The sequence below is a fragment of the Nelumbo lutea genome, chromosome 4 (assembly GCF_056320005.1).
Source record: "Nelumbo lutea isolate HS-2025 chromosome 4, American lotus-T2T, whole genome shotgun sequence".
NCBI lineage: Eukaryota > Viridiplantae > Streptophyta > Magnoliopsida > Proteales > Nelumbonaceae > Nelumbo > Nelumbo lutea.
Window position 1 is genome coordinate 54,318,632 of NC_142687.1, and position 25,684 is coordinate 54,344,315.

A 25,684-nucleotide genomic window follows, 5' to 3' on the forward strand; every position below is an offset into this window, starting at 1 on the left:
CTAGGTGTATTGATCATATTTTATCTTTTCTTTCTATTCTTATTGATTTCGTTAATGATTAAAGGGTCCTACATATATGATAGAAACATTTTTGTCTATTTTCCATTGTTTACTGCTTTATATAGGGGCTCACTGTTATAATTAACTCAGAAGTATTTACTTATTCTCCTTTAATCGTTTTCTGAAGTGTCAATGAATAATTTCTAAATTTTCATAATACTTTTGAGCAATTTATCTTGACAAGATAATCTGAACCATCTACTAGTTACAAATAACAGATAGTTCTATAACCTTGACATGAACATGATTAATTGAATAAAGTTGATATTCTCATAGTTTAGCTTTTGATTGATGTTGATCACTGTCTAGGTTTTCTCTTGGGAACCAATAAGATGTCATGATGCTGTGGACGTGGGATGGTCTAGATTATCAGATCTGAACATTCATGAGGGAAAACTTCTTGGATGCTCTTATAATCAAAGTTGTGTTGGAGTATGGGTTGTGGATCTCTCGGTATGACCTGGATTTTCACTGTGGTTGCATCCCTATATATTTGCTATTATTCTTATCTTGTGGTGTTGGATTGTATCTGAATTTCAAAATGTTGCATAACTTCACAACATCTGGCTTTTTGTATCTCAGCGCATAGAGCCATATGCAGCAGCTAGTGTCACCCGATCAAATGGTCATCCAGAATCAAAATCAACGTCAAGTGGGAATCTGTCTATATTAACCGACAGCAGCACAAAGGCTAGCATGGCAAGGCTATCAGTCTCACAAAATTCAGATCCTTTAATCAAGGAAACAAAATCCTTAGGGAGGTTGTCGGTTTCACAAAATTCAGACCATATTGCTAAGGAGTCCAAACAGTTGTCATGTATGCTAATCTTTCCTTTCTCCTCTTCTGTTTTACTTGGATTGTCATTCCTTCTGAGTTACTTCAAATTTTAAAGCCCAGGGGAGTTTCTTCTTATGGGTTCTGTTTACTGAATGAAGCCACAGGAAGTATTCCCAGTACTCCTCAAAGAGTGGGCCTAAATTCTGGTCCAAAGACCACTACAACAAATACATCTACAGCACCTAGTACAACTCTGAAGAGGAGTGCTTCAAAGTCCCATTCAACAACCAATGTTTCGATCTTCAACAAGTCAGATGTAATTCCCGTCATTGTTCCCAGAACAAGTACAAGGTTGGAGCAGGCTGCTGAATCCCGTAAAGAAATTATTAGTGCTGGAAGAACAAATCCACTCTCCATGCAGTCAAAAACTACTGATTTTCGAAAGCTGTCAAACAGCCGGGATGATTCAGAGAAGCAGAATGTTTCTGTCCAACCTGGAACCATAGGTTATAGGAACACGGAATTAAGTGAAGTTACAGACCAGAATTTCCTTCCTGCTGGTGATGGCTTAAACCCTGCATTCTCTACAGCTGAAAGAAATGTTATGGATATTAGATGCGTTGGGCTCGGGAAACATGCAACAAATACATCAGTAGAGCCACCTTCTAGCTTCCAACACGAAAGTTGTATGCTTTAACTTCTTGAGAGTTATTTAGCTCCTCATTTTATTATATGTGCCAGATGTGGTTGCCTGTGATTTCTAAGGTTTTAATTCATGGCTATTGTTCTTCAGTTAATCTTGTATTTTGTGTTGTGCTTCAGGCAATTTGAATTCTTGGAAGCTTTCCATCTTTTATCTTTAAAAAACCAATGTGTTTTTTTTTGTCATACTGTTCATCTAACTGGGTTATCTATTTGTTCTTGATCTTGATGTTTTGGTGATAGACTGACAGAATGGCATATTCTTGTTTTATTTGATGTTATCATGGTTCAGTTCTAGTCATTTTGGTGTTTAGATCTCTCTCTCTCTCTCTAATTAATAATAATGTTGCATGAAACAGTGATAGGAGTATGAAAACAAAAACTATGGACCAAACCAATTTATATGCTATAAACCTGTTGCCCAGAAGACTGCTTGTAAATTAGTTCTCCATATCAAGTAGAAAATTAAAGAAGAAATGAGGAAAATAGAAGAGAGACAATTTTAGTGTTAGAAACACTGAATTTTAGGTATCCCAAACCAGAGAGGCTCTTATTGAGAATGTTCCACTGAAGGTTGCAAATTAAGTTATTATCTGTGTATGTATGTGTGCCTAACCAGAAACTTAACTATGTGAAAAAGAATGGTTTACTTTATAACTGTACCAAGCATCCCTGTAAGATAGGCCAGTTGAAACGTATTGATTTCAGTTTTGCAAGGTAGCAATGGTTTCTTCTAAATTTGGTTGAGATGTGAGGTGCTCTTTTCTGTGAGGTGCGTGGACTAGTTTGATTGTTTGTTTTAGTTATGTGTTCTGAGGGTTATTTATTGGATTGTGAGTTTTGCTGAAGTTATTATGTTTTGGGATGATGTCTTCTTGTCTTTTACAGTTTTACTTGTGTTTCCCTGGTTTGCCTGGGCTCCTTTGGAATCCTTTGTCATGTCAGAAAAAAAATAAAAGATAAAGAAAAGATCTGATCTTGGTACCAGTGACCTGGGTTCAGACTAAAGATAAACTATTTTTTGCCATGAAATATGGCTTCTTAACAGTCCAAGGGCTCTAACACTCTTTCAGATTTATCTTTACTGTGGATGACAAATATGACCTGGCATCTCATTTGTATGGCCCATTACATGCAGCATGTGTAACTGATTCCTCACTAATTGCAACTTAATGAATTAGTTGACTGTTATTCTGTCATATCTCCCTGAGTAAGTTTCCTTATTCATAACTGAAATATCGATGCATTTATCTGAGCTGCGAGCATTGGTAAAATATTTGTGTGGGGATTTGACACCGACTGATCGACTAATGACTACATTTCATATTGTGGGAACTTGCTGGAACATTTCATCTTCTTTTCTGCTACATGATATAAATATTTGTCATTCTTTTTCCCCGTAGTTGGATGTATTGAAAGTCTTCTTGTATGCATTTTGTGTAGTCTTGATGAGTAATCTTTTTTTGATAATAATTATGACTGTCCAACATAAGGATTAAGTCATTAAGCTCCAATATTTTGTTTCAGATGATGCACGGTTGCCAAAAGTAAACCGGGATGCTTGTTCTGTTGAAGTCCAAAAAGGAGGTACATCCTTTTCTGTGCTGCATATGATATTTTTCATATTATTAATTAAGCCTAAATGTTTTGTTATTCTGAAAAAGGGAGGACACGTTCACTGGTTGCGAACTGGGAGAAGAGAGAAAGATCTCCTTGCCACGAAGGACCTACATTGAATAATTCCTCTGAAACAGCATCTACTGTTAACTCATTTAATCAGGTATGGTAGTTCTTTTGCCCAATTCCAACTGTAAATTGTGGTGCTCTCTGTCTCTGCATTTGTCTTCCTTCTTTTATTGTTTTTCTTTCAATATTTTTCCTTAAATAAGCTGCATATTTATTTACTGAATGAAGTAGACTGATAGCAGATGGTGGCATTTACTTGGAAATATGGTGGTGGCAAGGCTCAAAGTATCAATATGATACGTCCTGTATCGGGCATATTGTGTCATATCTTTTGGTGGTTGATAGTTGATACATTAAATAAAGGGTGTTTGAGAGTCTGATGTTTTTAAGGGGGTAATAGATGATATGACAGGTTAATCTATCTGCATGGATGATAACAATGGTGTGATTAAAATTGCACCCTACGAAATTTCAATACACTACAAATTTGTTGACACTAAGTGGAGCAGAAAAATCTCTAACACAATAACAAGCTTTAGCCGCAAATGTTAACACACAAACAAAGAAGATAAAATAGAGGAAGCAAGAATAACTTCTAATATAGTTGTTGGCTATGGTAGAAATAGAAAAAAAAAAATTCTTTAATCAATCCTTACTTCTTAGTATGGCAAAAATATAAAAAAATAGGATCAGTTTGGTTTGTAGGAACAGGGGTCCATAATCGCAATTGGAATGGCCTATTCCAGTTCCAGCCATTTGGTTGGGTGGAATGGGATTTCGATCCCCATTCTGGTGAAATGGCATTTTCCCATTTGAGGGAATTGCCATTCTGGCCTCCCCCTTTGTGAATGAGAATAACATTCCAGTTGGCCGACTAAAAAATGAGTTAAAAACTCCAAACCCTATTTATATTTACCCAATGCCAACCCTCCTTGGGGGTCATGCAAATCTTATGGTTGAGGGAATTGCCATTCTGGCCTCCCCCTTTGTGAATGAGAATAACATTCCAGTTGGCCGACTAAAAAATGAGTTAAAAACTCCAAACCCTATTTATACTTACCCAGTGCCAACCCTCCTTGGGGGTCATGCAAATCTTATGGAAACAGGTGGGAGGAATAGGTGCTTTTGATTCCAAGAGATTTCAATTCTGATTTCGATTGCAAACCAAACCGACCCATAGTAGAGTGGTCAATGGAGTGTTCTCTACAAGACTTCTTGACTGTTTTCACTTAGATTCAGTAGGAGAATAGAAGAGGAAGAGGAAGAGAGAAGAGAAGAGAGGAAGAAAAGAAGGGGGTAGAAAACTTGGAGAGCCAAAAATCTGCTCTGGTGATACCCCCATTGATATTTATCGGTATGTGATAGCCAACACAATAAAAAAAGAAGAATTACAAGTATACCCCTGCAAAAGTAACTAGTCATAAAATAGGAAAAATAAGACTAATAATGGATTGACAACACTCCCCCTCAAGTTAGGCTGTATATGTCAATCACACCCAACTTGTCACACAACTCATTATTCCACAAAAATGGAAGTCCCTTGGTAAGAACATCAGCAAGTTGTTCTTCTAAATTGACATAGGGGGTGCACACTTCACCTTTATCCAGCTTTTCCCTTATGAAGTGTTTGTCCACCTCTGTATGTTTTGTTTTGTCATGGAGAACATGATTAGAAGCAATGTTTATAGCTGCCTTATTGTCATAGTAGAGAGGCATTAGGCTGTCAACATTAGAGCCCCAACTCTCCTAGTAAGCTCTTAATCCAAAGCACCTTTGCAACCCCATGTGCCGTGGCTCTGTGTTCTGCTTCAGCACTTGATCTTGCAACTGCACATTGCTTCTTTCTCCTCCAAGTCACTGGGTTTCCACCTAGAAAGGTGCAATGCCTAACAGTAGACTTTCTATCATCCACACCTATCCAATCTGTATCTATAGAAGCTTCCACTATTAGGTGACCATGGTTTTTGAACAACAACCCAGCCCTAAAATTTCTTCACATACCCAAGTACCCTTTCTGCAACTTGCGAGTGTGGTACTTTTGGAGAGTGCATAAACTGGCTCAAGACTCCCACAACATATGCAATATCAGGGCGTGCCATTGACAAGTACAAAACCTTCTCACCAACCTTTGGAACTGTTTCACATCCTTTAGAGGTTCACCATCATGGTCACCCAATCTATGATTCATATCAATAGAGGTATTGGCTGGTTTTGCACCTATTTTCCATGTCTTTCAAGAGGTTTAAGATGTACTTCCTTTGAAATACGAAGATACTCTTTTCTGAATGGGCAACCTCAATCCCAAGAAAGTACCATAGAGGTCCTAGATCCTTTACTTTGAATTGAGTGGCTAAAAGTTCCTTCAACTTCTGTATCCCGGAGTTCTAATCACTTGTAATTATAATATTATCTACATTGACTATCAATATTGCAACCTTTCCTTAATTCCTCTTGATAAAGAGAGTATGATCAAATTGGCATTTTCTGAAGCGAATCTGCTAAACAACCATAATGGAACTTACTAAACCAAGCTCTAGGAGGTTGCTTCAACCCATATAGAGATTTCTTCAGTCTACATATCTCCTCCTCTCAATCACTGTTCAAGAAAGCAATTTTGATATCAAATTGATGCAACTCCCAATCAAGATTAGGAACTAGAGATAGGAGGACACAAATAGTATTAATCTTTGCAACTGGTGCAAAGGTATTGATGTAATCAATGCCATACACCTGTGTGTAGCCTTTTGTTACCAACCTTGCCTTTTACCCTTCTACTGTCACATCCATTTTGTGCTTCACTAAAATACCTATAATGGGTAATCCATTTACACCATACTAGCTTCTTCCCCTTTGGAAGATCCACCAACTCCTAGGTATTATTCTTATGGTATGGAGGGCATTAATTTCTTCCTTTATAGCATCTTCCCATTCAAGGTAAGACAAAGCCTCTGCAACACTTTTAGGGATGGGGATACTATCAATGGCAAACAAGAAGGCACAATAAGAGGGTGAAATGTGATCATAAGACAGTGGGTAATGAGGTGTTTAGTGGTGCATGACCTAACACTCTTTCTATGGGCAATGGGAATGTCAAGGTCATCCACACAGTTATCAATAGTAATGGGAAGTATTGCATGACCTGGCACCCTTTCTATATTCAATGGGAATGTCAAGGTCATCCACACAATTATCAATAGCAATGGGAACAGAAGAATCAACAGGGATGAGAGTACCTAACTGAGGTCTTGCCTCTTGAGAATTTGGTGGTATTGGATGCACAGTATCTAGGAGGCTAGGAGCTCCACATCCTTAGAACTTTGATCATCTCTGCGACACTTAAGAAGAAAAACACAAAAAGGAGTAGGATTTGGGATGGAAGGAAGATGAATTGGCTGAGCTTGCTTCTCTACACAACTCTCCCTCTAAGGAGAAGCGAGATAGAAAGGCTTAGACACTTATAACCCTTCTAAGTAGAAGGATGCCCAAGGAAAATACAAGAAATAGACTTAGGGTCCAACTTGCCACGAGAAGAGGACAAATCATGAACAAAGGACTGACACCAAAAAACTCTAATAGGGATGGAGAACAAAGGGGACTGAGAATAAAGTAGTTGATGCGGGGCCTTATAATTTAACACTCTGGAGGGCATACAATTAACAAGATAGGCATCAACAAGTACAACATCCATCGAAAAACTTTTAGGAACATTCATGTGCAACATCATACCACGAGCCACTTCAAGTAGGTGACAACTTTTTCTTTCTACAACACCATTTTGTTGTGATGTCTTTACACAAGAGCTATAGTATAGGGATCCATGTGATGCAAAAAAATTAGTTCGATCACCACAAAAGTATTCTTTTGCATTATCGGATTGAAATATCTGAACCTCCATATGAAACTATGTAAACACCATTTGCTAGAAATCGTTTACAATTTTTGGAACTTTATCTCTGGTTCACATAGGAAATATCCACGTGTAATGAGAAAAATCATCAACTAAACTTATAAAATATCTGTATCCACCCTCAGAGATTATAGCAGTGGGTCCCCAAACATTAGAGTGCGCAATATGAAAAGGAAATTCTGATCTTTTATTATTGGAAGAAAAAGAGTTTCTACAAAGTTTACTAAGTTGACATGTTTGACACAGAAAGTTGGGTGTTAAACAAGACTTGAACAAGCTAGGAAACAAATACTTTAGCAATTCAAAAGAAACATGATCCAAACAATTGTGCCCCAAAAACACCTGACTCTTATTATCTTGACTCAATTGACTACTTGAGTCGGATGTAGAAACCGAGAGATTAGCTTATTCTCAAGAATGTAAAGGTCATCCATCATGCTTCATCTATCAATCGTCTTCATGGAGGTTAGGTCCTGAAAAACACATGAACAAGGAGAGGAAGTTACATTGCAATTATAGAGTGAGTGATACTACTAACAGAAAGCAAGTTTAAGGAAGCTTAGGAACATGTAACACATTAGAAAGGGTCAAGGCCATGGGGGCCTCTGAGTCAAGAGAACAAACAATCTACAAGTCTCACTTTATCCCTCCTAGACATGTCTCACTTACTGGTTTTGTGATTGGAGGCCTCTGAGTCAATAATCTAGGGAGAATCAAGGGTGGAAGTAGAAACATGGAAAGCAGAGGCTGCATTTACTTGTTGTAGATGCAAAAGAAGTGGAGTGAGTACGGCCCCAAGGCGGATATCATTAACTCTTTGAGGGATCATCTAGAATCCTATGGTAGGGTACTGTGTAAGATAGAAGATCCATCTGACGCAGTGCCCTACCTTAGGATTCTAGGTGATCCCTAAAAGAGTTAATGATATACTCCTCCCTAAAAGAGTTAATGATATCCTCCTTAGGGTCAGAACCAGTCTGATGCTCTTGAGAATTACTAGTAGTTATACTTCTAGTCTAAGAGTCATTGGCCGCCACATTTGCTGCATTGTATTTCTTTTGTCCTTGCCCCTTATTCGCTCCTAGTCCTTGCCCCATGTGTGTCTAGCACGACAGCAATGGGTTCATCATCACAACTTATCCTTGTCATCGTTCCTCTTATAATTTTTTCACACCATTATTACTACCCTTCACTGCTGGAGCAATCTGCTGCTCCCTCTTAGCTATAACCATCACTCCTACTCCCCTATGACTGTATAATGGCATATACTTCTTGAACTGGTGGGAGATCTCTACTATCCAAAACCTGAACTCAGAGAGGCTCATACACTAGATTTAGACCTAGTTGGAAAGCAAAAATTCTCTGTTGAGAAACCAAGTTCTTGTAAGCCTTTGCATCATCATCGTCGTTCTTCTACTCCATAATTTGGTAGTGGTTCAACTCCTTCTAAACCGAGGTAAGGGCTGAATAGTAAGCAGACAAGCTATGATTGCCCTGCTTACAGGTAGAGGATTCATCCTGTAACTAATAAATCTTGGCATAAAGCCTTTGTTCAGAATAGGTAGATTTTGCCTGCTCCAAACTCTCACTTGCTGTATCAGCCCGCATAAATTCTTCCTCACCTCCTGTTCCACAGCAACAAGAAGCCAGGATGTAACCATACTATTCTTCTAGTCCCACCTATCATAAAGCCTCACCTAGCTGTTACATAAAGTCTCACACCCTTGGACCATTCCAAATAGTTTAACCCATTCAGAGTAATGGACATTAGGAAAACTCATGCTGTCAAGCCCCATACTGAAATTCCTTGAGAAGAAATACCCCTGGAGGAAGCTGAATCTTCACTTGCCATTGCAGTGATCACCCACACTAACGATTTATCACAAAGAACAGGTTTGAAACCCTAGCTGAACCCAGGGGAACTGCTGTAACTGTTAACTCTCAGGCCACACAGCCCCAATGCACCATAAACAAACCACTACCAACCCACAGAATACATCTGGTAGTGACAGACAGTAACTACTTGCTGAACCAGGACTCTACAATACACTGCAGCACCATAAACCAGCATACACCTTGTGGAAACCCTCCTCACAGCATTGTATGTCACTGAAACCAACTAATCTTGGTACTAGTACCAAGAAAAAGGAGGGGAACACGTAGAGACAGTAGCCTAAACCAGTCCAATGTAGGTTTTTTCCCTTTACAGTCCAAAAAAAGGAAAAAAAAAAACGCAGGGAGAAGAGAAGTTGATCTGCAATCTTCTACTGCCCAGATCACTAGATCACAGCTCTGGTACGATGTTTTCACTTGGATTCAGTAGGAGAGTAGAAGAGGAAGAGGAGAGAAGAGAGGATAAAGATGGGAAAGCCACAAATCTGGGCTGGCGGTACCCACAATGATATTTATAGATATGCAAGAGAGCAAACATAATAAAAAAATAAGAAGAATTACAAAATACAAATATACCTCTGTGGCACTAACTAATAATAAGACAGAAAAAATTAGACTAGTAATGGACTGAAAACATTGACACTCTTTAATAACCCAAATTAGCAACTTCCAATCCTATTTGGGCTCCAATTCCTTGTATTTAATCTTAAAACAAAAGGTAGAAACTTTCTTTTCAAATTAAGACACTGTAACTTTCTAGTTCTAAGACTCCAGATTTTTTTTAAATAGTAAGTCATCTTTTACTATAAATGGTAATGATGACAGACAATTGCTATAAATAACAATGATGGGAATTACTCAATGTTTTAAAACAGGCATAGTTCAGAACGTAAGAGGCATAAGCCTCCTGAACACAAGGAGGTTTATGCCTCCTTAAGAAAAATGAAGAAGCATAGCACTAGTTGAAAGAGGGGCGGGGGGGGAGAGTTCATGGCTTCTTGTTATAAAGTACACTCTATAGTGTTACAAGCATCTAGTGTTGTATTGATTACATACCACATCTGTCTATTATGGGTATCATAAGAAAGTTCAGGTGTTACAGTTGTCATAGGAACATTCAAGCTTTGTAGGCTGTATAAGTTCATATTTTCTAGTATGCCTCATATTGACAAGCCATTATATGAACTGCAAAAGGAAGTTTTGTGAGGCTTAGGTGTTCAGGTGGATTATTAGGAACAAGTTTCTGTTAAGCCACTTCCTTCGGAAGGTTAACTTGTGGAGTTAGCCATAATTTTCAGAAAACTGTAGCTTCCCTCCCACACCCCTCCCAACTCTGTTTCTTATCTTAAAAAAAAAAAGAAATACTACATGGCATGCATAGCTTCATTTTGTAAGTGCTTGTTTTCTGCTTTCTACTAATTTTTTTAAATGTTTTCTTTACCTGTTAAATTAAGATATCTAGTTGGTTCCTATTACCGTATATGGACTAAGAATTGAAATATGCAATTCCTTTATGAAAATTCCTTCTATCTTGCTTCCATGTCTTTACAAATGCATTTGTACATCTGTTGATCTGCTGAAGCTTTTGATTATGTGCCCTGCAGAAATATTAAAAATTTACTCTTGTTTTTGTTCTCCATTTACTGTACAGAGAGGGTGCCCTCCGCCTGCTGAAAAAGAAACAGTATCCGTGAGTGATGAGGATGTTATTTCAGATCTAATGGAAATACATGATCAGTTTGTAGGATCTATGCAGTCTCGGTTAACCAAACTACAGGTGATTTCAGACACAGAAAATCTATAGATCTTCAGCTTTGTTGCTTGTTAGGATTATTAATATATGTTTTTATCTACTTTTTAACTTCTTATTCTGATTAAATTACTCCACCATACGGTTTTTTGGCATGGCAAGTAGAGTGAGGAGAAAGTTTTTACATTCTTTCTGGAAGGAGAGAAAATAATAGAGTTGCCCATGCTTACTCGCAACCTTCTTGTCCTCTGTTTATGACCCCCTTGCTCGTATGCTAAGTCTTTGATGTCTAGTTTTACTTTGTATCAATTATATGTCTGTCCATTAGCCCATATATCTATGTGCTCATGCCTTATATTATATTATAAAAGGTCCTTGTATTGGTTTTCATCATTATTGCAAAGTAGTTGGTATTATATAGTTATCTTATAAAAGGCCATCACCCTGTAATGGTCCCAACTATCTGCAGTCTTGGGAATGGTAGACTGTAGACTGGACAAGATACTAACCTTCAGCATTTGCACAAAGTGGCCACTGTCAGGCCAACTCACATTCTCATGCAAGCATGAGATTTTACCATTAAACCAAGCAATGCCCCCCTATCATATAATTCTCCTGATAAATTACAGAAAATTATAAAGTTTTAACATTGCCACTTATGCGAATAGATTTTGTAGCCACCATGCCTCATTTCATCAATCCTAAACAGTATTTATAGTATTGCTATTATTGACTCAGTCATCCATCTAGTAGATGGTGAAGGTACTTGATTCTATCCTCTTTGCTTAAATATTTTAAGTTTTTCTCTCTATAATGCCCTATTCCAGATAAATATCCTTTGAGAAAAAACAAAACAGCCCCCACATAAACAAGCACCTTAAAGCCATAACAAAGCATCCTCAGCAGGTTAACAGTCCCCACACCACGCTGTTCTTTTATTAAATCTGTCTCTTTCTCAATCTCCTTAGTCACAAATAATTTTTCCTGTCTCCTTTGCTTTTGAATTCCTTGGGTTACGTTCCACATTACCCTTGTAGATGCAATATATGGATAAATTTAGAATGTTTTAACATATTGAACCATGCCTTTTGGTTTACCAAAAGAAACTGCTAAAATTGAATGTCTCATTAAACCATCATATACAAAGAGCAAATCTCTTTGGCATGATGTTCAGTTTGGTGAGAGATTGTGTCATTCATGTCTTCCAGATAGAGATTGCATCATTCATGTCTTATCAGTTTGCAGTGGATAAAGAAGCTGTTGTGTCTGAATTTCATGAAGGAAATGCACTTTGGATCCCAAGATTAAGAAGCTTAAATGATTGGGAGGTGAAGTCTCTTGCCAGAATGTTGGCTACTTTGTAAAGGATGTAGCCTGCAGCTAATGGGGAAGATGAAAGGATCTAGAGAGCAAAACAGGTGGAACCTTCATGATGAAATCTTTTGCAAAGGCTCTTAGAGAAGCTTCTTTCAACAAACTTTTTGTGGAATCCCCATGTACCATTCTTTCCACCAACTTTATGCGGAATCCTCATGTACCATAAAAAGTGGCATTTTTACGTGGATTACATATAGACACAGAATCCTTATCCTTATCATCAAATTTCTAAGGATGACCCTCTATGCAACCCATGCAATCAAGAAGCTGAAAGTGTGCCTTGCTTGTTCCACTGTCACTTTGCCAACAAAGCTTGGGACACTCAAAGCTTCTAAGGATGTCCCTCTATGCAACCCATGCAGTCAAGAAGCTGAAAGTGTGCTTTGCTTGTTTTACTGTCACTACGCATACAGAGCTTGGGACACACAATGTTTCCAGTTTCAGATCATCTGGAGTTACACCATGTTGCATTTAAATCTGATCAAAGCATGGCAAAGACATCTCTTCTGCAAGAGGGGAGATATTTTTTGGAGTTTGGAATCCCCTTCCAATTGCCATTTGTTGGTCTTCCGTCAAGTGGATTTCAATAGGTTTAAATTTCATCTCTGATGGAATGATTATTGGTATTTAGAGCCCATACATTCTCTCAATGCTTATACTTGTGAATGTTTTAATAGGTACTGCGTACTGTTTAGAATCTACTTTATCTATCTCAATAGAAAAAAGAAGGAATCTTATCCACTACAAGACTGTGTATACATGTATATGGATAGACAATAGACAGGATGGGACCAAGCATGTTAGCCCTGCAGAATTGAAGGCTTATCAAAACTTTATTTTCAATTATTCAACATAGAAGGTTTAATTGAATTTAAATAGAAAAGCGAGAAATTGCAGACTTGATGTAGATGACTGGGTGTAGCAGGGAAAAACTGAGGCATTCAGGGACTGATTATGAAATGGTCTCATCTAATATCTTTGAGAATCCTATGGAAGATAGGATTGATTTAGGCAGGATGGAGAAAGTTCTACTGATTAGTGCAAGGTACCAACCAGTCGGTTGGTTAGGTCTCCTGCTGGTCGTAGTGGAGACTTGGGATTGAATCCCACCTGCACCTGGGTTGGAGAGGTTATGGGTTGGGGGATGGACTACCCCCCGTTATGTAGCCCCTCAAAAGAAATAAAAAAAAAAAGTTATACTTATTAGCAAAGGCTGACAAAAAATATAGACAGAGAAGAATACACTTGCTGGTCTGAGATTTCTGAGAAGAGAATAGAAATTCTAGCAATAAGAACTCGAAAGTTAGAATTTAGAAAGGAAAAGAATGATATTGCTGTGATAGAAGAGATAACAGAAATGAGAATGGAAGAATCTATTTTTCTGTTGCTGAAGACCAGCAGAAAAATAGAGCACTAGAAGAAGGGGGGGGGGGGGGGGAGGATTGCACTTCATGTAGAAATGAGTTGAAAACTACTTTTGTTTCATTTTAGTTCTGCTTGGCAATTACTTAAGGTCAGCCTTTTTAATAGGTCAGCCCTTATTCTTTTTTTTTTTTTTTATTGATCAATTGCTAGCCCTTATTCCTGGTTACAAATATCGATGATATTTGGCGATATATCCCCGAAATATCCTCATTTTCTAGGTGGTGATAAGAAATCTTCCAGGAATCTTTTTTTTCTTAAATGTCCCCAATATTTTGCCAGTATGTTGGCGATATTTCAGATTTCATTGATAAAATATTAGAATATTATTAACATTTTTGCAAGGTGCCAACCAGCTGGTTGGTAAGGTCTCCTGCTGGTTGTAGCAGAGCCTTGGGATCGCATCCCACCTGCACCGGGTTGGGGGGTTGTGAGTTGGGAGATGGACTACTCCCCGTTGTGTAGCCCTTCAAAAGATATTAAAAAACATTATTAATTTTTTTCAATATTTAATTAAAACCATCATAATTTTTTTAAAATATTTTCCTAAAAGAACCAACAGGGAATTGGTGATTAGATAATTGGCTTACTACTTTGATAAGATTCATTAAGCTACTATAATTCAAAAGAAAAAGAAAAATACATATGACTACAAAAGAATATTTTCAATCAAATTTAAACATAATAACAATAAAGACAACTTGAAATGGCAAATAATTGGCATATATAAAGAAGAGAAGATGATTTATCAAAAAAAGAAGAGATGGCTAAAGACCAAAAGGGAGACAAAGAGAAACATACCTATTACAGTCTCTTAATTTTTCCTATGTGATTTATATACTTCTTTGCTATGGTTTTGAGCCTTAATTGTGCAATTACATTTCTTCTAATTATCTCTTGAAGGTTTGTTAACTAATTTTATATTTCTAGAAAACTTACCTGATTTTTTAGATTTTCCAAATATCTTTTAAAATTAGTGAAATATCTCCGGAATTTCTCCAACTCTACATGGCAAAATGTTTCATCAATATCAAAATTATAAACCATGCCCTTATTCTTGACTAAATTGGACTCCTAAAATCAAAAAACAAAGCAAAAGTAACACCTACGGTTATGTGGATCAACCAACTTGACAAGTAGATATTTGACTTGCAACTCTTTTAAGACCACATTCTTAATTTACTGACACCTAAAGAATAAATTTGAAACTAAATGCAACTAAAAAATTGATTCACATCCTAATTTTAATATGAAGTTATTCTTTTTTATGAAGATCATAGATGATTACTAGTAAAAGATGGTTGTTGATTGCTATGGAATAATGGAACCTAAGGATTTACCCTAGGATTCATGGTTTTGTTTAAAAAAATCCATTGCAACTGGGTGACGAGGTGCCCCCTTGTTGCCTAGCCTTGCCTTGATGTCTTGAAATTCCAAACCATTTTCTCTATTTTGAAGCTAATATCTGTGTTGAGGCATCCTCTAGAAGTCAACTGGTTTAAATGGACTGCAGCAGAAGCCTCATGAGTCCCATACAAGGAAAAATGAATCTTTCTTTGGAACAACTCCAGTTGCAGAAAAAGCTTCTTTTCTTAATCACCTATATTAAGGACTGATTGCATATAAATCAAATTAAATCTTTCAATATCAAAGGTTATATTGCATTGAAGATGATGTCAATTATCACCATTTTGGGAAGCATAAAAGATGTTTTGATGTTTTCTGATGTATTGAAGGAAACGTTATTCTATGGTTAATTTCGGGAGCGATTAATTGGGTCTTTACAACATGAGTTTTTTTATTTTCTTGTGGATGATGTGATAAAGAGGTGGCAAGAGTTTTTGATATCTTCCACCAAGAGGCTGGTTTGAGTCTCATATTGGTCCCCTTCTCATGGAGTTATTAAGTTAAATTTTGATGGCTGCTGTCATATCTGGAAAAGTCGAGCATTTTTTTTTTATCAATAACAGTAAGCTTTATTAATGATGTGAAACTTTGTGAAATTTTAATTACAATAGGGGGAGATAAAATGTCTTAACTCCCCACCAACAGAATGCAAGGGAAGAACATTAGAAATTAGCCCAAAACAGAGATTCCCTAGTCACCTCTTGCTTGGCTAACCCATCGGGCAATTGAGTTAGCATTTCTCTTCACCCAGCTGTACTTCACCTCTATGTCCCTACTCAGCCATTTGAATTTTTTCCTTTCATTTCTATAGCTCCACAAACCACTGCTGTCTCCCTTTAGCCATCTAATCACCACCTCTGAGTCACCTTCAAGGACCAAACACCTGATGTTCAAATCTCTTGCTCTTAGGATTCCTTCCAGAACTGCAAGAATCTCAGCCCTAAGAGAGTCATCTTCTTCAATTGGGCCTGAAAACATGGCAGAAATAACCCCATCCTCGTTCCTAAACACTCCCCCAATCCCAGAAGGCACTGGGTTCCTTAAGCTACTACCATCAAAATTCAGTTTTATGAATCCAGAGGGAGGGGACCAAGAGGGGCTAGGAGTCTGGAAAAGTCAAGCATCAGTTGGGCAAAGCCAGTGTTGATCTTTTATATGTTTTCTTAGGCTTGCTTGGTCATGGAATTGCTATTTCAGTAGAAATTCTTGCCTTATTGCAGGCATTGAGATTAATGTACTCATTGGATCCCAAGGACTAGAAGTGAGGGAAATTGAAAATTGTTATCTGATTTGAATCACTTTGATTGGGACCTATTTCTCTACTTCTTACATTCCTTTAATTTAATTTTTTTAAGGGTCTTTTATTTTAAAACCTTACTAGAATAAGATTTATTTAGGCTATTTAAGATCTACTAGAATGGTTTTTGAGTTTATTTTCAAACATGTGTAGGTTAGTGAGCCATAACTTTTGTGTTGGGACTGTCAAATCAAACTTGATTATACCATATTGAGCTTCTAGTGTTTTTTGGTAATAAAATAAAATTTATTAACAGAAAAATAAAACGATACAAGGAAGGTGGCTAGAGGTCACCTAAGAGAAGAAGAAAAACAGACTTCAAATCCCACCCAACCCTCCCTTGCTAACACCATCAACCCAAGAAAAGCAACAATAGTTCTAGTTTTCCTTCCATAGAAAATGTAGACAACACCCTAAACTGTACAAAACTGACCCTCTAGTAGTTAATCATCATGACAGCACTCTCCAACAAAACACCCAGCCCCAATTACATAAAAAAGGCCAGGATCCCATAAGACAAGGTGCCAATGAAACATGATATTCACCAACCACCAAAAAAGCCTGATCTGGAGTTATCTACTTCTTTATGATCCTCCTAGGCTTCAAAGCTTCTTGTTTGGCCCGATCCCAAAAATACCCTTTTTCAATCTTGTAAAGGCATTTGATACCAAATGTATAAGTTGTAAGATTTGTTGTGTTAAGTACATATATGGTATATATGGATTCAAAGTGAAGTAAGTCACTTTTTTATGTTTGTTTAAGCTTTTAATGTGATATATCTTTAATTTTTTACATTCTATTGAAAGCAGAAATAATCTTTTGATTTATGACAAAGTTCATTATTCAATTTGAATTTGATTAAACATTTTCTATGATTTTCCGAACACTGGTCTATGATGAATATTTCATTCATCTGGATCAGGAGATCAACTAATGAAGTAGACAGAGCGAGATCTTTGGCTGGCAGACAGTTACTTAAAAGGGGTCTTTAAGCCCTTTAAGCCTTAAGGGCTGATTTGATTTATTTGTAATGCAACAAATTAATGTGGTTGGAGAGTCTTCTATGAAGATTGGGGCAGGCCTACTTGTTATGCTTCATTTTCTTACTTGTCATCTCTTATTATACTATCATTATTAATTTTTCTCTTGATTATTAATTACTGATCCAAGAAAATTATCATATTCAAAATTAGACTTGAATGATCATGGGTTGGGAAAGGCTACAGATATCGGTTGTATAGTAAATGAAAAAGTTTTATAGGATAAAAAATCGTTAAGTGATCATATATTTCATTTTGGCTAGGTTCATTTATGTGTCTTTTATGTTGTACTTTGGAATCCTTTAGAAGTCATCGGAGGGGTCCTAACTCCCAGTTGCAAGTTCACGCATCTTCCACTACACCCATGTATGATTGGTTGCAATTTTTAAGCTGTTTCTCTCTGAGTGACTAACAGTTCAAAATTCTGGTAGAATGTGTCAGACCGTTATACAACAGATTGGTCTAGACCATTAGATTAGCATATTAAGTTACCAGTACCTGTTAACCCTATTCATATTTAAGGTTAGATTATTGATAAAAAATATATTTAAGGTTAGATTAGAGACTATGAAAGAGAGAGTCAGAGATGGCTGAAGAGGTGGTGGTGGCAGTGCTTATGCTGACTGAAAGAGAGATGGCTGAAGAGGTGGTGGTGGCAGTGCTTATGCTGACTGAAAGAGAGATGGCTGACAACAGTAAGATGGCAGATCCTCCATCAGAAATCACATTTTACTGATCTCATCAGCTGGTGAAGGGAGGAGAAAGCCTGCAGTAGTGGTTTTGGTGGCGGCAGGAAATTAGATCTGCCATTGGTCATTGACTCAGCAGGCAAGAAGAAGAAGATACTACTGCCATACCTTTTCAATTTGCAAGTTTATACTCCTCATAGAGGCTTTGTGGCATCACTTAGTTGTGCTGGAGTGTCATTTTCCAAGTCATAATCAGTCATGAAGAAGCAGTCCCTTTCCCTATTTTCTCTCCTCTTGTTTGTTTTTTACTTCGTTTTTTTTGAAAATAAGTATTATTCTCTATTGTTACCATCAACCATTCAAATGGTTAAACAATTTAAACTGACTATATATATAGTAGGGTTAATTTCTTTTATGAACAAAGTTGTCAAATTCTTTTTATGCACTCTCACTTGTGTTTTTTTATACTTAAATTATTTATATTTTTTTCATCGAGTGTTAATGAATTGTTAGTAAAATTTTTCAGACTTCTCCCTTTTGTTGTTAATAGTTGTTCCAGTTTTTATTTTATTCTCTGTATTCTTGACTATAATTAATCTATATCATTCTTTGACCTTTCATTAAGCAATTCTGTATATTTCCTAATATTTTCTCAGTATTTCCTCATTTTTCTCATATTTCCCAAAATTCTAGCAGAATTTACCAAATGTCCCCACATTTTCCGATTTCTTCATCCTGCATGGTGAAATTTATTATATAATCAAAATCTTGACTCATATTTGCACCGTTGACTTAATAGCAGCAATGGTATATAAATTTTGCAGGTAGTCCGCAGGTATTGGGAAAGGAATGATGTTAAGGGAGCCATTAGCGCAATGGATAAGATGTCTGATCATGCTGTATGTATATTACTGATCCAGGTTATGGGCATTATTTTTTGAAACCGTCTTGATAATTTAATTGCCTTCTGTGGAATGCAGGTCGCTGCTGATGTAATCAGCATTTTAGCAGAAAAAATGGATATGGTCACATTGGAAATTTGCGCATGCCTCCTGCCCCTCCTCACAGGTCTTCTGGAAAGCAGCTTTGATAGGTGAGATCTTTGCAGAATCATGATGGGCAATTTTTGTCTTTATTTTTTGCTAGGAAAATTTTCTTTTATTTTAAAATTTTAGCAAATGGATTCATCAAAAAAGAAAAAATGAACAAGTGTGGGATATACTATCTTGGGGTGGCTGATTACAAGTGCTCTAATTTCATACATGAAATAGCATAATTTCTCATAAGTAGGTTGAAATGCCAATTTGATGACCATAGATCATAATTTCAGGCATTTAGGCATTTCTATGGAGATGCTGCTGAAACTAGTCAGAACTTTTGGTTCTGTGATCCATTCAACATTATCAGCTTCTTCGTCTGTTGGTGTGGATATCCAGGCAGAACAGAGGTTTGTTTGGCTTCATTTTTATCTATGGTTTTTGTTTTCTCATGTTTTGTAAAAATTTATTTACTACGATGGTGGGTGTTGTGTTTTTAATTGGCATCAGGCTGGAACGTTGTAATGTCTGTTTTATTGAGCTCCAAAAGGTCAAGCGCAGCTTGCCTTTACTTGTGAGGTGAGTATCTCATTCATTTGTTCACCCTTTGTTCTAATTTTTATTCATGCCATAGTTTCCATCTTCTATTCTTTGCACAGAAGAGGAGGCTCGGTTGCAAAGTCTGCACAGGAGTTGAATCTAGTTCTTCAAGAGGTTTCATGAGCAAAATAGCTAACACTATACAGATGGTGGCAATTTGATGCACTTGTAACATGGATAAGCTATTGTTGGCTTGTTGCGTTGAAGGAGCAAGCTTGTGCATTTTAAAGCTCTAAGCGCTCCATGCAGCATCCAATTGTTTTCCTCCTCCCGTCTTGTTTGACCCTGTGTATACATGTTAAGATGGGTCCTTGACTGCTACTGGAACAAACACCAATGCTAATGGACAGTTGTACATGGCGTATCGTTTGGCAGACACCAGGGTCTGGCTGAGAGGAATCCATGCCAGGTGATAACTCTAACCCCACATCCTTTTCTGGTTCTTCCAGCAACATATTGTTTTGTAATTTTGCGCTGCACGAGTAAAAAGCCTGTGTCAGTTTCATGATTATATATTATAGAAATGTACGTGTCAAACAAAATGGAATATTTGCATTTGGGCTTCATTTCTTGGTTGAAGTCCTGAAAGGGCAATGAGAGATTTATGCAAATGGTACTTGTATTCACCACCCCCCTGGGGGAAGATAATTCAGTGCATTGTTGTTTAAATCAAGGCTAGAGCAACGTAGATCGCCCCCCCCCCCCCTCTTTTCCCAGCCAACCCACCCACACGAATACGAAGAATGGAAAGCGTTCAGACCAGCACCTGGAGTTGGGTTAAAGCCAAGTCAAAACAAAGCCCAAAGGCAGAGGCAGTGCATAATCTGATTATTATCTAGAGCTCAGTTTGGAAGGAGTGTAAATACAAATATGTAGAATGCAAAACCTTGTATTTAGTATTATTTTTGTATGTATTTGTACTGTACATATTTGTATCTGTACTCCTTCCAAACTGAGCTTAGGCTGCATTTGGTAAGAGTGCAAATGCAGAACTGAAGTCACTTTCAACTCTCCAGTTCAGTTTTACAGATGTCTGGGAAGAATGTGTTTTTGTACTGAAAGTGCAAGTAAATTTGTTTATCCAGCCATTTTTGCATTCAAAATGTGAGCAAATTTTGCTTCCAAACCTTGCACCTAAAGTTGGTCAATGCAAAGTAGCTGGTTCCAGCCATGAGATTCATGTTTGCACCCATCACTATGAATCAAGACAGTGAGAAATTTTCAATGCAACACTGAACCAGGTTTTGAAAAAAAAATTGCGCCCTTGTTAAACGTAGTCTGGTGGTCTATAAATTCAATTCCATGTTAATTTTAAAACCCAATTTATGGTTTCTGCTTTTGCTGAAGCCCGTGCACATAAAATCATCAATCAATTTGAATGCTCCTTTGGTATGGTTTATGGTCATTCTCGAGAACTCCGGTGTAAGTGAATTTAAAATGATAAATTCCAATTTAAATGCGACACCAGACAGTTTAAAAAGCAATTCTACCTGATCCATGAAGATCCCATTGAATTTAATAACTACTGTATTTTTCATTCCAGATCTGCAGTTGATGAAATAGAAATCACAAAAAAAATAGTTTAACATGACTATTAGAGATGGAGAATATTTCCACATGAGCACGGATTCCAAGTACTCGCAAATTAAGAGACTTTGGAAACAGGAACTAGCAACTGAAATTAATTCATAAATATTTCATCGGAAAATATATACTCTTCAAATATCATGAATTATGAATACAGAAAGGCTTACGAGCTGTTTCATAACAGTTGATGTGATTAAACATTTGAACTGAATGGCTTATTCTTTTGTTCCAGCATTTCTCTTAAAGTCGCCACAACTTTTCAAAATGTCTAGAACTCACCATGTCATTAGCTTGACGTTAAACAGACTAATGATCATTAATATATAATCATTTTACCATTCATAGAAGAATATAAAATATATACAAAATAAATTAACGGGTGTTAATATATTACCATTTTAATATTTAGACATGAAAATGAAAAGTTCAAACAAATATTTTCAAGAAACAAAATCAGAAGATGTAAAAATATTTTCAAAAATATACTAATGGGTGTTAATGTATTACAAAAAATATTGAAATTGCAAAGAAAATAAAAGTTGTAGAAAAAAACACCAAAAGTTTATAGATTGTAGAAACTAGAAAAATGTAAAAAAAACAATATAAAAAAATTAGAAATTATAACAAAACATTAAAAATGTAAAAAAAAAACAAAAAAAAATGAAAACTGAAAAGACCAATTTTCCTCTAACTCACCATTCAAGGGTAATTTGGTCATGAAAATTGTTATTTATGCTGACATGGATACTTTTGTTAAGAAGCATTAACGGTACATTAATGGAAGGTGAGTTTTGAAAAATAAAAGCTTACTAACATGGTGAGTTTTAGACATTTTAAAAAGTTGTAGTAGGTTTAAGAGGAATGTTGAAAACTCAATGTGAGTTTTAGACAATTTCCCTTTGTTTTTTGTTTTTTGTGAACAAAGTTATCAAGGTTCTGAGCTCTTTAATGATTTCAACTAAAATTGGGTTTATTAAATACACTTGTGTATCATTAAGGTTCTGTTTGGGAAGAATACAAATACAAATTTCTGTCATTCATGAAAATGGCGGCAATTGTATTTGCTCTAAACATATTTGTATTTGCACTCCTCCCAAATGGAGTCTTTTGTTAGAACCTGATTTCCTCAGGCCCAAATCATGTGATACTCTCTTAGCAATGTAAACCTATATCTTCCTATAGTTGTAATGTGGGCGCACGAACCATTTTTGTGGGCACGAGTCCCCCAAGAAGGAAGTTATTTTATTTTTTATTAAGTAAAGACGAAATAAAGTTACAAATAATAAAAAACACAAACACTTAACAAAATAGACGATATATTGAAAAGAAAAATCTAAAAAAGTTTATTTCATTTGAATTTAATATATACAATTGATTTGATCAATTGATCATCTATGAAATAATAAAATTAAATTGAAAAATTACAATGGAATGGAAAAAATCACAAATAACTTTCAAATATAATTGAAAATCAAAATTTTCAATAATGTTAAAACTATTATACAATTATGGAATATTAAAAACTGGCTTGAATATTTTCTTTGAGTTCTACCTCCTTTTCCATCTTGATCTACATCATCTAGTGAACCTCCTTGATCTTGCATTTTATCCTCTACATCTAGCCAATTTTTCATGCATATGTACATTTTCAGACTTTTATCATTCATACTGCTTCTCTTGTGATCCAATGCCTTGGTACCTGCATTAAAACATGATTCTTATGAAATTGTAAATGTCAAAGGAGTTAGTAGATCATGTGACGTGGTGGCAAAAACATGATAATTTTCTCATGTTCTTTCTACTAGGTTAAAATATCAAAATTTCTAATTGCTCACTTTTTGAAAAATCTATAATATTAGATTGCAAATGAAATGAACTTAATAAAGAAGCAATTGATCATTTCATGCTTTGTTTATTATTGACCAAACTTTGTCTATTGCATTACCGCCACCACTTTTAGATAGTGTGCATGTACAAGTTCTATTTCCAAATGTTTTTAATTCATATAAATTATACATTTTGTTAGAAAAACAATAAGAAATATGGCTATAGCACAATAGCTAGACAAGGTTTCCAATGGCAGAATAGATCCAAAACTTACAAATAAATATCAACTAATAACAGGAAGATAGATCAACTTATTAGTAATAGCTGAGTTACACAAGGTTTAAAATATTGATACTGGCCGATAAACCTTTTTTTTTTCTTTTTTGAATTTGGTTCAGAGGGATCGGTTTAAAGCTCATCTACCCTCTGAGCCACTATCTGACCTGAAACACCCCCCTGTAGGGGTGTATCAGGAAGGCTTTGATATGATATGTATTGACTGATAATACATATCGAAATTTTGAACCTTGGAGTCACAACAAGTGTTCGCTTTCCTAAAAACCAATTTCGTTGCCTCTTAGAGAATATCTTATCCGTGTAGAAGGTTTTTGACCGTCAGCCTCTAGAATACAATAGCTCTTACCCTTGGCATTGTATACACTAACAGCCCAAATCAACTAACCAATATGTTATGTATGTCCAAAATGGTTCAATAGAGTAAAACCAATGTAGCAAACAGTAAAGTTGAAGAACAGAGGCTAAGGATGTTTATAGTTCAAAACAGAATTGAAAAGCTCACAACCAAACAGAACATCTCCGACTAGTCGTGAAACTTCTCCCATGATTAGGAGAGTGGAGCAGTTACAAAAACATTAGAAAGAGGACTCTCAAAAAATTAAAACATTAGACACATTAAGAAAAAAAAAAAGAAAAAGAAAAAGGAGCTTTACAAATCAGTTGCAGAAAACAATAGATAAACCAAGGAGCTCTTTTCTTAGTCCATGTGGGATTTAAGACACTCCACAAACAAACAAAAGAAAACAAAAAACTAAAAAAGCTTTTAATTTGAAAAGGATAAACATACCTCAATTGATGGAGCGAGAGAAGGTGTTGGATTTTAATCTCATAAGAGATTAAATCCAATGGGTTTGATTGGTCAATTACATGAGAAATTGCACCTGCACACTTGGTTGAAAAATCGGTTTTTCTCTTTAAACAGTCACAATGTTTGAAATTGTGACTGTTCAAGGTGCCTTCTCTAAACCAGCACCTACCTTTTCCTCATACATCTTCACAAATTATTTAAGGAGCATGAATCAGACTCCATCTTACACAATTTCAAAATTCACTCTCTCTCTCTCTCTCTCTCTCTCTCTCTCTCTCTCAGTCCGGTTTGCTACAGCCTCATAGAAGGTTTCTCTGGAGACTCTTCAACTTTGCTGGTTGCAGATTCTCGCCCAAGGCTCTGTTGTATCCTACGAACGAATTTGCCTGTAACCCAACAACAAACTCAATAAAACTGAATGGGGGAAAATAACGTTCTAAAGACAGTGTCTTCAGATGCGCCTCAAAGCTTCTCCAAAGTTACAGTGACCCCATCTTCCCTAACAATTTTAGAACGTTATTCTGCAATGGAGGCGGAAGCAAGCATGACTTCAATCAAGATGATGAACCGAGATCTTGTTCGACTATACCAGTTCGATGGAGCAAATTTCATCCGATGGCAAGACAAGATGATCTTCTTTCTGACCACACCGAAGCTATACTATCTGCTAGACTCGAATCTACAATCACTTCCTGAACCCACTGACAAAGACTCAGAGAAACTAAAGAAGGAAAGAGAAAAATGAGAAGAAGACTCACTTCTATGCCGAGGACACATACTGAATGCTTTATCAGACCGGCTCTACAACTTCTACAAGGAACTTACATCTCCAAAAAATTTTGGAAGGCCCTGAAATTCAAATACAAAGTGCAAGAAGCATGTATGAATAAGTATCTTATTGCAGAATACTTTGACTTCACCATGAAAGACCATAAACCCATACTAGAGCAAGTTCATGAACTACAGATGATAGTCAATAAAATTCGATCCCTTAACATCATCATTCCTTAATCTTTCCAAGTGGGAGCAATCATTGCCAAACTTTCACCCTCCTGGAAGGATTACAGAAAGAAGCTTCTGCACAAGGCTGAAGAACTTACCTTGGAGCAAATTCAGCAATACCTTCGTATTGAAGAAGAGTCTCGATTTAGAGGCAATAAGGATAAGACCCTAGCTGAAAGGAAAAATAGAACACTTACAGAAATGATGAACTGCATGTTGTTAAAAGCTAATGCACCCTTAAACCTGTAGGGGGAAGCACTCCTAACAACCTGCCATTTACATAACAAAATTGTTTCTAAAGTTAATAACAAATGTCCATATGAATTATGGACAAGAAAAAAACCTAATTTAGTATATCTAAAAGTGTGGGGGTGCTTAGCATATTATAGAGTTTCAGATCCTAAAAGAACCAAATTAGGACTCAAAGCTAAGAAGAGTATGTTTGTTGGATATGCAGAACATAGCAAGGCCTATAGGTTTCTAGACTTAGAGTCCAACATAATAATTGAAACTAGAGA

The 25,684-nt window shown here is 36.4% G+C and overlaps 1 protein-coding gene across 3 annotated transcripts in view; it reads left to right on the forward strand.

The window, feature by feature from the left end:
* Positions 1-20,256, forward strand: part of LOC148860671 (katanin p80 WD40 repeat-containing subunit B1 homolog KTN80.3-like) — a 30,579-nt gene extending 10,323 nt beyond the window's left edge. For 2 of the 3 annotated variants that reach the window (XM_088984165.1, XM_088984166.1), the window contains 11 exons: positions 370-513; positions 643-877; positions 997-1,524; positions 3,068-3,127; positions 3,205-3,320; positions 10,678-10,803; positions 18,833-18,907; positions 18,989-19,101; positions 19,339-19,455; positions 19,556-19,624; positions 19,705-20,256. In XM_088984165.1, coding sequence (XP_088840291.1) covers positions 370-513; positions 643-877; positions 997-1,524; positions 3,068-3,127; positions 3,205-3,320; positions 10,678-10,803; positions 18,833-18,907; positions 18,989-19,101; positions 19,339-19,455; positions 19,556-19,624; positions 19,705-19,768 — 1,647 coding nt within the window. In that variant the 3' untranslated portion in view covers positions 19,769-20,256. The remainder of the gene's footprint in view (positions 1-369; positions 514-642; positions 878-996; positions 1,525-3,067; positions 3,128-3,204; positions 3,321-10,677; positions 10,804-18,832; positions 18,908-18,988; positions 19,102-19,338; positions 19,456-19,555; positions 19,625-19,704) is intronic. The other variant, XM_088984167.1, reaches the window with a different exon arrangement.
* Positions 20,257-25,684: the final 5,428 nt, after the last annotated feature.